The sequence below is a fragment of the Durio zibethinus genome, chromosome 1, assembly GCF_047325235.1.
Source record: "Durio zibethinus cultivar Kanyao isolate XHJ-2024 chromosome 1, ASM4732523v1, whole genome shotgun sequence".
Lineage (NCBI taxonomy): Eukaryota > Viridiplantae > Streptophyta > Magnoliopsida > Malvales > Malvaceae > Durio > Durio zibethinus.
Genome location: NC_143162.1, coordinates 26762773 through 26774563, shown reverse-complemented (window position 1 = coordinate 26774563; position 11791 = coordinate 26762773). Strand labels below are relative to the sequence as shown.

General features: G+C 29.3%; 1 protein-coding gene across 2 annotated transcripts; it reads left to right on the top strand.

Annotated features, from left to right (window-relative positions):
- Positions 1–6478: 6478 nt before the first annotated feature.
- Positions 6479–11213, top strand: CK1 (choline kinase 1). 2 transcript variants are annotated; one of them, XM_022912238.2, is made up of 8 exons: positions 6479–6615; positions 7204–7596; positions 8228–8349; positions 8457–8652; positions 9761–9878; positions 9984–10031; positions 10587–10687; positions 10778–11213. In XM_022912238.2, the coding sequence occupies exons 2-8, from the start codon at positions 7246–7248 to the stop codon at positions 10871–10873; spliced, it is 1032 nt and encodes a 343-aa protein (XP_022767973.2). In that variant the 5' UTR covers positions 6479–6615; positions 7204–7245; the 3' UTR covers positions 10874–11213. The 2 variants fall into 2 exon arrangements, with proteins under 2 accessions (XP_022767973.2, XP_022767977.2); XM_022912242.2 differs by having other exon boundaries at positions 7173–7596.
- The last annotated feature ends 578 nt before the right edge of the window (positions 11214–11791 follow it).

Here is an 11791-nt window from a genome sequence, read left to right as displayed (position 1 = left end):
CGAATACCTATAGTAAACCCATGCAAAAAAAAAAAAATGACAAGCAACATGCAGTAGTCAACATGAAGTTTCAAGCTTCTGCCAAATGACACATATAAGGAAAAAATAGAATGAGATATAGTTTAAGTTTCAAGTCCCTCTTTCGCCATTTCCTTCCCTTGTTTTGGATGTCATGTTTTTGTTTAAAAAAAAAAAAGCTTCTTTTTAATGTCGAAACTAGAAAACATGGACACAAATAGCACCAAGACTTCTATAACAGCAATAAAAACCAAAACTTGGTTTGAAGCTTTTAGCTTTCATTTTTTATCTGAGAAATACAGACCAACAGAAAGAGCTTCAAGCCTCCACATGTGATGGATCAAGATAAAACTAAAACTTTTTCACCAAACTAGTTTTTAAAGCCCAAAATCTTTTAAAGTTTTTGTTTGCTCCTTATAACCTCAAAGCTTTCATGTTTTTTAAGTTAAAAGGTCATCTTTTTAATATAGCACCCTACAAGTTAACCAGAATGAGACTTGAAACTCATGTTTAGCAAACTACTAAAAAGCAATCATTGACCATGTTTATAGGCTCTTTTAAAAGCCATAAAGAAAAATAAAATTTTCTTTTAGAAAGATCACATTTTTTATTTTCTAAGTCTTACATGAAAGGTAAGATAACTCTTTTATGTGTGATAATCTAATACAAAAATATAAAGCCACTTTTTGCATTCTAAGCCCCATATGGAAACCATAGCAGTTATATCATAAAGTAAGCTTACAAAAAAAATAAAAAGATTACTTTTTTTCAAGTTTTCTCGAAGGTATTTTTTTTTTTTATGTTCTTTTTTCTACTAGACCTCTTTTTCTTTTTCTTTTTTTTTTTAGTTCAAGGATATTTTCTTTTTACTACAAATAAACCTTTTTCTTTTCATTTTTTCTTTCCAGCTCTCCCAACCTCTTCCTTTGTTTGTGCTAATCTCTTGTTTTTATATCAGCTTTTGTTTTACATTGAAAATCAAGATATTTTTCCATGAAATGGGCTTTTTTATTTTGGGTTCCTCTCAAGTCTTTTTTGCCTCTTATTTTAATCAAATATCCCATACAACAAAACCCTTAAAATCGAATGGGCCTTTCATTTACTTTTTTCTTCTTTTTTGTTTGGGCCCTTTCTATGAAAGCCATGTTTAGGCCGATTAAAAAAAAAAGCCACCTCTGAGTATATAGATAAGCCAAAAATAGGTTGTATTATGGCCCCATTTGGGCTTTTAAATAGGTTACATTTGGTTTATAGTTAGCTTAAAAATGGGCTGCATTATAAGTTTCGTTTGCACTTCTAAATGGCCCATGTATTGGGCTCCTAAATGGACCATGTTGTAAGCCCAAAAGAAAATGACACTAACTTTTGCTGAGCTTTCAAATCCTACTAGCACAAAGCCAAATTAAATCGGATCTTAGCATAAAGTCGAATTAAATTGGGTCTTAGTTAATGCCAAAACAAACCCAAATTCTTAATATGAAACTAAAACAACCAAATTGGCCAAAATCAATATGCTTGAACCTAGATTACCATAAAAAATGATTAAATCACTTTGGATAATTTTAAGTGTCTACATTATAGTGTGTTGCATCTTTATCTTTATAAACTTGAATAAATTGTAAGCCACAAATAGAACATATAGAATAATAAAAGGTACCACTATGAACAAAAATTATAAAAAGAAAGTACCAAAAAATTCTACAGTAAAAAACTACTTGTCCTTAACAGAAAGCAACTGCTATAGTCATTCATTGAGAAGTCTTCAAGTTGACTATAGATTCCTTAATGTTTTCGAGTAAGGATATCAATGGATAGATATAAGTGGAAAAAATATTCTCCATTCTATTTTTAGCTTTTTATATTATATTTATTTTGTATTTATATTTAATAGATATTTTGAATTTATTCACATTTCTATTTTTATGGGTATTTAATGGATATGCATAATACTTATGCCTTAACTTTAAAAAATAAAAATAAAAAATAAATTTTATTTTTTATTTTGAATATTTATGTAATTTTTTATAAATATAAAATATATTAATTCTAATTAATTTAAAATAAAATTTTTAGTATTAAATAAAAAAATAATTTATTAAATATATATAAATATATAGGGTATGTGTATGGGACAAGTGTTATATTATTCATCTACATATCCATATCAATAAAAAATTTAAAATCATGCTCATATTTATCTCAAAATTTAATATATAACTCTTTCCTCATAAGCGTAAAAAATATGATTTTTCATCAGATTTGGATAAAATTGACATCTTTTTTATTGTGCAAAGAAATTTGTTTTTTTTTTTTTTTAGTTTTTTGGTAAAAAAAAAAATCTAAAGTTCTTTACTACAAATAAGGAAAATCATACCTCCAAAAAAAAAAAAAAAACTAAAGTTCTTTACTATATTCCCAGTCTTTGATTTTGTTGTTCATGTCCTTTCAAGTCATGGAAAGAGGGAATCGAGATGGATACGTGAGCATAGAAATTTTGTATGCAATTTTTGTTGAACTCTAAAGCCCCGTTGGTATGGGCAAATCCAATGTGGTTTTAGACTTCGGTCGGAGGATTGCAATAAAAATTAGTTTTTATGTTCAAAAATTACTTTTGACACAATCTCTAAATAACAATATATATATATATATATATATATAGTTTTTCAGTTTAAAAATCAAATTTACAAACTCAAATATAAAAACTCTTAAAAAAATGCTTTTACAGTGAAAAAGTACATTTAGGATTGAAATTACTATATTATCTCTATATTTTTAATATTTTTATTATTTTATACATTTTATAAACATTTTAATTACTCATAAAATTTTTTTACAACATCAAACACTTATATTTCTAACCAAACTTTTTAAATATACTTTTACGAATCTAAATATTTTTTAACTACAACGACAACTGCTAAAGTAACCCTCCATCATGGTGAGAATCTCTTTTTATTGCATTGCATGGTACATTCAAACATGCACTTAGTCAACGAATCATTCAATTTTGATCTCATTAAAAATATGACACTAATAATTAATGATAGATTAATTAATTTATAAGATTGTACATCTCCCATTTTGAATTCAATTTTAGTTACTAATAGCTTTATTAAAAGAGATCATTTTAGAACATTTGTATCCTAATCAAGGATTGGAGCAATCTATCAATAGCAAATTTTATTAAAAAAACACACACACGCACGCACGATTTGACAGCAATAAAGTGTGGATAATATGAAATTAATGTGCATCTTCTTTTCTCCTTACAAGGTGCTTCTTTTGTAATTACACTCTGATATTATTCTTGATGATAGCCATGCAAGAGGCAGCTGAAAAGGATACGTAAATAATAAAAAAAGAAAGTCGTTTATGATTTTTGAGAGATAATATTATAAGTTTTTTAAAATTTTAATTTAAAAATTTATGTGCTAAAGATGAGAACCATGAGATTGATGAGTAAATCGATGAAAAGGACTATTGATTTTATAATTTATATAACTCAATCTTAATAGGTTCTCAATTTCTTTAATTTCTTGACTTCAACTAATAATTCAATCTCATCAATCTCACCAAAAGAAAAGATGATACGCAATGGAAAATATGACATTAATGTTGATAAATAAATTAATTAGCATTACCCTTCCTCATCTTTGGTGATTATTATATATAAAAACTTGTCATATTCTTTCGTTACTCAAATCGTTTAAGTATGAATCCTTTATAAAAAAAAAAAAAAAAATTATATCATCCATTTCGAGCAAAGTTTATAAATTCATTGACAAAGTAAGAAAATTATTATATACTCTTTTAGATATATTAAAAAAATATATAAATAAAAAAGACATTCAATAATATTTTAACACCATTTGCAAAGTTTAATATTTCATAATGAATTTACATTTTATGACTAACATAAGAAGATAGTCTTTGATTTTTCTTTATAAAATTATTATAGGAATATAATCATCAAAATAATCTTATTACCTGTGGTTTGAAATCAACTTGTTTTGTTAACAATCGTTAATACTTTGTATTTAAAAATTATTATATTTGATATTATTAAAAACTAAATATTATTTTATTTAAAATTACAAAAATAATCATGTATATTATAATGTTACATAATTTAATGATTTTAATATTATTTAAAGATAATTATTTAGAAAATTTAGTAATATTTTATTTATTTTATAATAAATATAATTAAATTATTAAATTAATTAATATTTATTAATAGATATACTAATTTTTATAATATAAATTATGTAAAAAATTAAATTAAAAGATAAAATTAATCTATTAAATTCATAATAAAAGAAAAGAAAAAGTGTTATATTATATATAAAATATTATAAAAACATAAAATTATTTTTGAACTTATTATAATAAATATTAATTTTAAAATATAAAAATTTAAAAAATAAAATAATTACAATTTGAAGATGAAGTAAGTTTTAATGCACATATTAAATATGTAATTTTGGTAATTATTAATTTTGCGTATTGTATTTACATTGATAATAAAAACTTTTCATTTTTTGGATAAGAATTAAATCATCTTTCATGATAATAATTTATCTATTCATTTTTGATGATTCAAAATTATTATCATATAAAAATATCAAATATTTATTAAATATACTGATTTAATCATCATATATTAATTATTGTGATTTTTGAAATAATCACCTTACATAAACACTATCGAAAGATAAAAGATAATTTTTGTAAGGAAAAATGGACAACACTATTTTGTCATCAAGGAGAATTTCAAAAAAATAAATTTTTATATAATTATTTTAAAATTAATAAAAATTTATATTTAATCATTAATAAAAAATTATCTAATTCATTGATATTATATTAAATTTGAAATATTATATTATATTAATTCATAATTAATGATATAATATAATAAAGCAAAATCTAAATGGTTGAGGGAAGAGATCATGATGATTGACAAACCACTATCACCAAAATCGTCTTTAGCCATTGAGAGTGGCGTGGCAGTTGGAATTGAAAATGACTGGAATTTATTAACTTTTGGGCTTTAAAACAATTTTAATTTGGATATGCTGATATTTGCCGACAACGCTGACGGTGCTCTCCCTAACCGTCCACACACATTTTCAACGCAAAATGTATGGCCGAAACTGAAGCCTACCCACTTCCGTCGAAGTAGAAAGAAACAATCCAAAATTATAATCCTTTTAAAATATCCAGATATATTGGTTATTATGTTTTTCTTTATAAATAAATAAATTAATTCACGGACAATAAAATTTAAAAAAATATCTTTGGTAGTCTTTTAACTTATTTGTGAAGTTAAAAAAATTGCTAATATATAAAAAGGAAGTCAAAATAATATAGTTTAGATACTTGGTCTATCTATGTTGCACTTAGGCTCCTGAAAAAGGATGCTTGAAACTTGAAAGTGTATTGTGATGGAGCTGTGGATGTGAAAAGAATTGCTGCTAGAATTGGAGCAGGGATGAAGCTCTCTGCTTCCCCTTGATAAATTTTTTTTTTCATCTGTGGTATCAGTTTTAAATCTTTGGTGTACTGATCTCATGTACTACTGTGTATTTTGCAGTAATGAAATCTCTTACCCTTCTTGGCTAGAAAAGAAAAAGTTGTCCGAATTAAATACAGGTGTCAAGTTTTCATTGGATGAAAAACTTTGGCTTCAAACCATTTAACTAAACTGGGTTGAAAATTGGGAATCTTTGATGAACCAACCAAATTCCAGTCGGAGGAGCAAAAGCCAAACCCAACCGCTAAACCTAGAATACTTTCAGACTAGGATTAGAAATTAACTGAACATAAAACAACAAACGAATATTTATGGTTTATTCTTTTATTTTTAGAGATTTAAGGTTTAATTCATATTGGATAAAAAATTATTTTATTTATTTGAGTTTAATTTATTTAAATAAATAATATTTATATTCGATTCGATTAAATTAAATAAATTTTATTCTTGAATTTTAAATAAATAATATTTATAAATAATAAATAAATTTAAATAAATAAATTTTAAAATAAAAATAAAAATATATTATTATTATTATTATTGTTGTAAATAAAAATCAATTAAAAATTTTAATTAAAATTTAAACAAATTTAATTGTGAATATTGTTCAAAATAATTTATTAAATGTAATAAATACGTACAAACCAACGTACGTTTTCACGAAGATTCCTCAAAAGCTTTTACGCCCCTGATTCAGAGCAAATATGTAGTTTACACGTGTCCATTTTATTGGTCTGTCTCGTTTTCACGGATTTGAACGCGTTACGGACTGTGTTAGATTACACGGTAAGTGCCAACAAAATGGGAGAACACGCGGGAGAGAGCTTATTTCATCAGCAAAGGAAAAAGTAAACGACCTTTTGGGTTTTTGTCTTTTTTTCTTCTATAAATAAAGCGTACAAATCAATCACATTTCATTTCTTTGTGGCCTTTTTCTTCTTCTTTTGTAACTCTTCAGCTTTGTTTTCTTCAAAGATTCTTGGACTTTAGACTTAAAAATAAGGAAAAAAAAAGGTTTGGGTGTGTCAGCTGGCAACTTTCTTGGATATAATCTCTCTCCGGTGAGTTCTGTTATGTTTCTTTCTGGGTAAATTCTGTGTTTCTTGCTGGTTTTCTCGAATTTTTTTAATGTTTTTCTGAAATGAGTTCTTTGTTTATTGAGTTCCTATTACATACATGGTGGTCATTGACCTGTTTAACTTAGGAAGATATTTAAAGTTTTGGAATTGATTAAAGTGTAATCTTTTTTATAGGCTTTGATCCTTTTAGTTTTTTATTTTCTTTTTTCCTGGTGAGTTTTGTTTCTTTCTGGTGAATTCTGTATTCTTTGATGGTTGAATTGTTTGTTGGATCAAAATCTTGAAGCTTTTCCTCAAATGGGTTCTTTGATTTTTGTGTTTTTGGTTGGTTGGGAATAACTCCTATGAATTACTTAAAGATTTGGAATTGATAAAAGTATAACGTATTTGAGAGGCTTGGATCCTTATAGCTTTTATTTACCTTTTCGGCTGACTGCTGTTCTGTTCTTTCTGGGTAAATTCTGTTTTCTTTCCTGGTTGCATTGTATTTTTTTTTTCAAATACTATAATTGTTTGTTTTACGAAGTTCTCTCTTGAAGGTGTAATCTTTTCTGGGGTCTTTGATTACAGTTCAAGTATTGTCAATCTTGAGTTCTATCTACTGATACACAAATGGCTATAAAGAAAAACGGGTTCATTCCAAGTTCTGCACCAGAAGAACTGAAGAAAGTTTTGAAAGCAGTGGCATCCGAATGGGGAGATATGATACAAGATATGGAAGAATTTCATGTGATTCCATTGAAAGGAGCTATGACCAACGAGGTTTTTCAGATAAACTGGCCGACAAAACATGGTGATCTTCACCAGAAAGTGTTGGTCCGGATTTATGGTGAGGGTGTGGAAGTGTTTTTCAATAGAGATGATGAGATTAGGACCTTCGAATGCATGTCCAGGCATGGTCAGGGACCTAGGCTTCTTGGGCGGTTTGCTGATGGAAGGATTGAGGAGTTCATTCATGCAAGGGTATGTGACGTTTTCTGTGAAAACTTATCTTTATATCTCTATGATGGCTATTGCAATACCACAAGTTGTAGAACACTTTTTTATGGTATATAAAAGTTAGAATAACCACATTCTAACTACAGTTCACAGATAATTTTCTATTACAATTTGATGCTTTCTTTGTTTAATGATGTTCAAAAGTTGAGCATTGTTCTAGAACCACTAGAAAAAGACTAAATCAGGAAGCTGCCTCATTGAGAAATTATCCTCACTTCTTTATTCATGACTACGAACATAATTAAACAAGTATAGGAATTAACTGGCATAACCCAAAATTTCTTTCTGCCCTCCAGTGGTAACTTAATGGCAAGTCATCTGCTTTGTCGTTCATCTGTAAATGAGCTTTGTGAAATAAACTATCAATTTGTTTAGGTTTTCATTCACAAATATTTGGTGAGCCATGATAATCGATTTAACCAGACAACCACCAACAGGTTCAAGTAATGAATCTTGGGTGTTTTTGCTTCCGGCTTCAAGCCAGGGCTTTTGTAAAATAAGGCGAAGAGCCTAATGCTATTATCTCTTTTTTTTTTCATATGCTTGCCCCTTTCACTTGATTTATTATTATTATTATTATTTTTGGATTTGCCAGACACTCTCTGCTTCTGACCTCCATGACCCTGAAATATCTGCCATTGTAGCGGCTAAATTGAGAGAGTTCCACAATCTTGACATGCCTGGTCCAAAGGATGTACTTCTCTGGGAGCGATTGAGGTACAAATAAGTATATGTGATGTTAGTGCTTTTTAATTTTATGTGATGTCAGTGCTTTTTAATTTTGAGTTGAAAGTATCTGATCCCTTTTTGCTTTTTTTTACCAGGGCCTGGCATAGTAAGGCAAAGAAATTCTGTTCCCCAGAAGCTGCAAAAGAATTTAGCTTGGATATTCTGGGAGAGGAAATCAGCATCCTACAGAAAGAGTTAACAAAGGGCTATCAAGAAATTGGGTTTTGTCACAACGATTTGCAATATGGTAACATAATGATGGATGAAGAGACAAGAGCAGTTACTCTAATTGTAAGTTTTCTGTTCACTTATTATTACATGCAGATATGGTTTCTATACAGAGTTTTACAGCTTTCAGTTCCAGTGTTTGCTATAGATTTTCTTTGGTGTCAACTTTTTTGCTGTTTCTTTCTTTGGCTTCTGAAAGGGGAGACTGCTATATGTGCATTTGGATTGAAGTTAAACATGCATTTGCAACTACTCGTCTGATCAACATAACAGAAAGTTGGTTTATTCAACTAAAATTTTGCACTTTTAAGTTAGTAGTCAACATTTCAAAATATGGATCTTAGCTATTTTATTCTTCATGTGGAAAACAGTATTAAGAGTGGACAATTACTTAGTAATGTATGTGCATTCTCATGGCAATTTTTCTGCTTGGTTTAATGGCAATACTGTTTCATATGTGGACTGCTCAGAGAGTATATTAATGACCAGCCAAGTTGGAATTTGTTTATCTGCTTCATTATGTTCATGTTATATCACTTAGTGAAGTCTTATTCTTACTCAAATAACAAGTTAATATACATCATAAAACCTTTTTTATTTCTAGATTTTTGTAAACTGAAATTGCAGATGAGGTCTGTATGGTGACAGCATTTATAAGAAATTCAGCTGAAGCTTCAACTGCACTGAGTATGTGAAACAAAAAGAAAAGAAAAAGATGAGAAGCCAAGAGACTGGGTCAGCCTCTTTCCTGAGGTTCCTATTTATGTCTTAATAAGCCTATTTATTAGATAAGGATTTCAAATATTTTTAGGCTTCGAGTGTGTGGTGATATTTAATGGCCCGTGTTTTGTTTGTGTGACACTACTTCTCATCTACAAACCCTAAGTATGTTATCGATGTTGTGAGATTGTGAATGCATGAGGGAAAATTATTTGTTGATGGCCTTTCCATGTTTTCCTGAAATTTGTATGCTTTTTTCGATCTTTTCTTTTTCTGATTCTTTCTTTTTTGCATTGCTTTAGACAAGTTCTTTGGTGCAAATGTTTCACACCATTTTAGCATACATTTGTGTCTTCTATATTCTAAGCTAAAATGACATTTCCAGGGTAGATAAATGAAATTTTGTGCTGATTATGCATATTCTAAGGAATTATTTATTTCCCTTTTACAGGACTATGAGTATGCAAGTTACAATCCTGTTGCTTATGATCTTGCAAATCACTTCTGTGAGATGGCGGCAAATTATCATTCTGAGACACCCCATCTTTTGGACTACAGCATATACCCTGGTGTGTAACTGTTGTAATTTAGAAGCATCCCACGTTCACTGTCTTCAAAGCTATTGTGCATTTTTTGGTCTAATTATACTTATTCCTTTTGCATTTGAACAACAGATATGGAGGAGCGCCGAAGATTCATTTGTGCATATCTGGCATCTTCAGGTTAGTTATTATTCTTCGTGCACTGTATAGAAGAGTATTTGGCTAGAAGTAGCATAAAAAGAGTCTGACTGCTATAGTGAAGTATGCTATTTGTTTAAATGAAAGTCTGATTACTAGAGTGAAGTTTGACTTTCTAGTTTTAAAGGCAACTAAATCATAAAGTGAAAGTCCCATCCCAAGGCTTTCCTGGCCTAGGTGTAATTTCTGTCTTTTGTCTGGAATTATGTTGGGTTTTCAATGGCATGCATCTACCAATCAAACTTCAGGCTTTCAATAAGTAAATTCAGTTTTCTTTAAGGCTTTTCAGCTGTCGTCTTGGGGTTATTGGGAATACGGTGCCCTTTATTTAACGAATTTGGATAAAAGAAGAGTGGTGGGGTTGAATTAACATCAGGTTTAGGTTTTTTTTTTTTGTTCAAAATTAACATTCTGACTGCTGGAGGCTTGAATATATCTAAGCCTTTTAACCATATGGCGGTGCTAATGAGTCATGTCTTGAAAAATTAATATGTTGTAATGGGGTTTAACATACCTATTTTGATGTATTTCATGTAGGAAATGAAACCAGTGATGCTGAAGTGGAGCAACTACTTGTTGATGCGGAGAAATACACTCTTGCTAATCATCTGTTTTGGGGCTTATGGGGAATAATCTCGGTAGGTGTTTTTGCACCATCTTTGATTGCTTTGCATTAGCTTTTTCCAGGTAGAGTTTTCGTGGACTAATTATCTGGCCGGTGTTGACAGGGTTACGTAAACAAGATAGACTTTGACTACCTGGAGTACGCAAGGCAGAGGTTTCAGCAGTACTGGTTAAGAAAGCCCTTGCTCTTGGGTTCCTGACTCAAGGCATTGCCCTTGTTGAAAGTAACAATGTAGCCTTAAGAGAAGCTATAGATTTGCTCAAGTTTATGTAGAATAAATCTAGTATGTTGATGGTACCTATAAAATACAGTGAAAAGCATTTGTAAATAACAGAAAGCAAAGCGTTGAGGATGGCTAGGGGTTTGCATCCATGTGTGAAATAGTAAGGCTTTTAGAGAAAGCGAAAAGGACGGGAGGTTTTATGGATTAAAATTGTCAAGTATATACAGTCTATTACATGAGAATTTAATCTTTTTAAGAATAAGTAATTGTATGATTCAAGTATAAGAGTTAAAGCTTCTCAAAAAGTTCAGATGAATGTTGTTTGAACTGTAAGTAGAATTTGAATCCTCTGAGTATTGGCAGGGAATATTTAAAACATTTCAATTAATTTTTATCGTTCTTCAGCAAAAGTTCTTATTTTAAATATATTTCTATAGTACGCAAACAAAAGAAAAATGTAATTTATCAGTTTCGCACTTATTTTTGCATGCCAAGTGCCTGGGGCAAATTTTTGTTGTAGAACACCTTCTGTTGCTAAGAACTAAAAAGAAGTATAAACAGTTTGGTGAAGGACTGAGGAATTCTTTGGAAAAATTTTTGGCAACTTGTGATGATTCTTTAAGCAAAATGCTGCCGAAGTGTCCTATTTCTTGAGTGTAGAAATAAGTCTTTCAGGATGAATTGAAGAATAGATGCTTTCTCAGCAAGAAAGGATAACACGACCAAAGATTCTTCTTTCTCTCTATGGCTTAGTTCCTTTCAAAGTGCACATTCTAAACCAAACTGACAAATGCGGAAGCATTATAACATAAAACTGCTTGTCCATCCAAAATATAGCCTAAGATAAATCCCAAAGTATATAATAGCATGAGACAGCAGCTAGAGGTGCAAGAG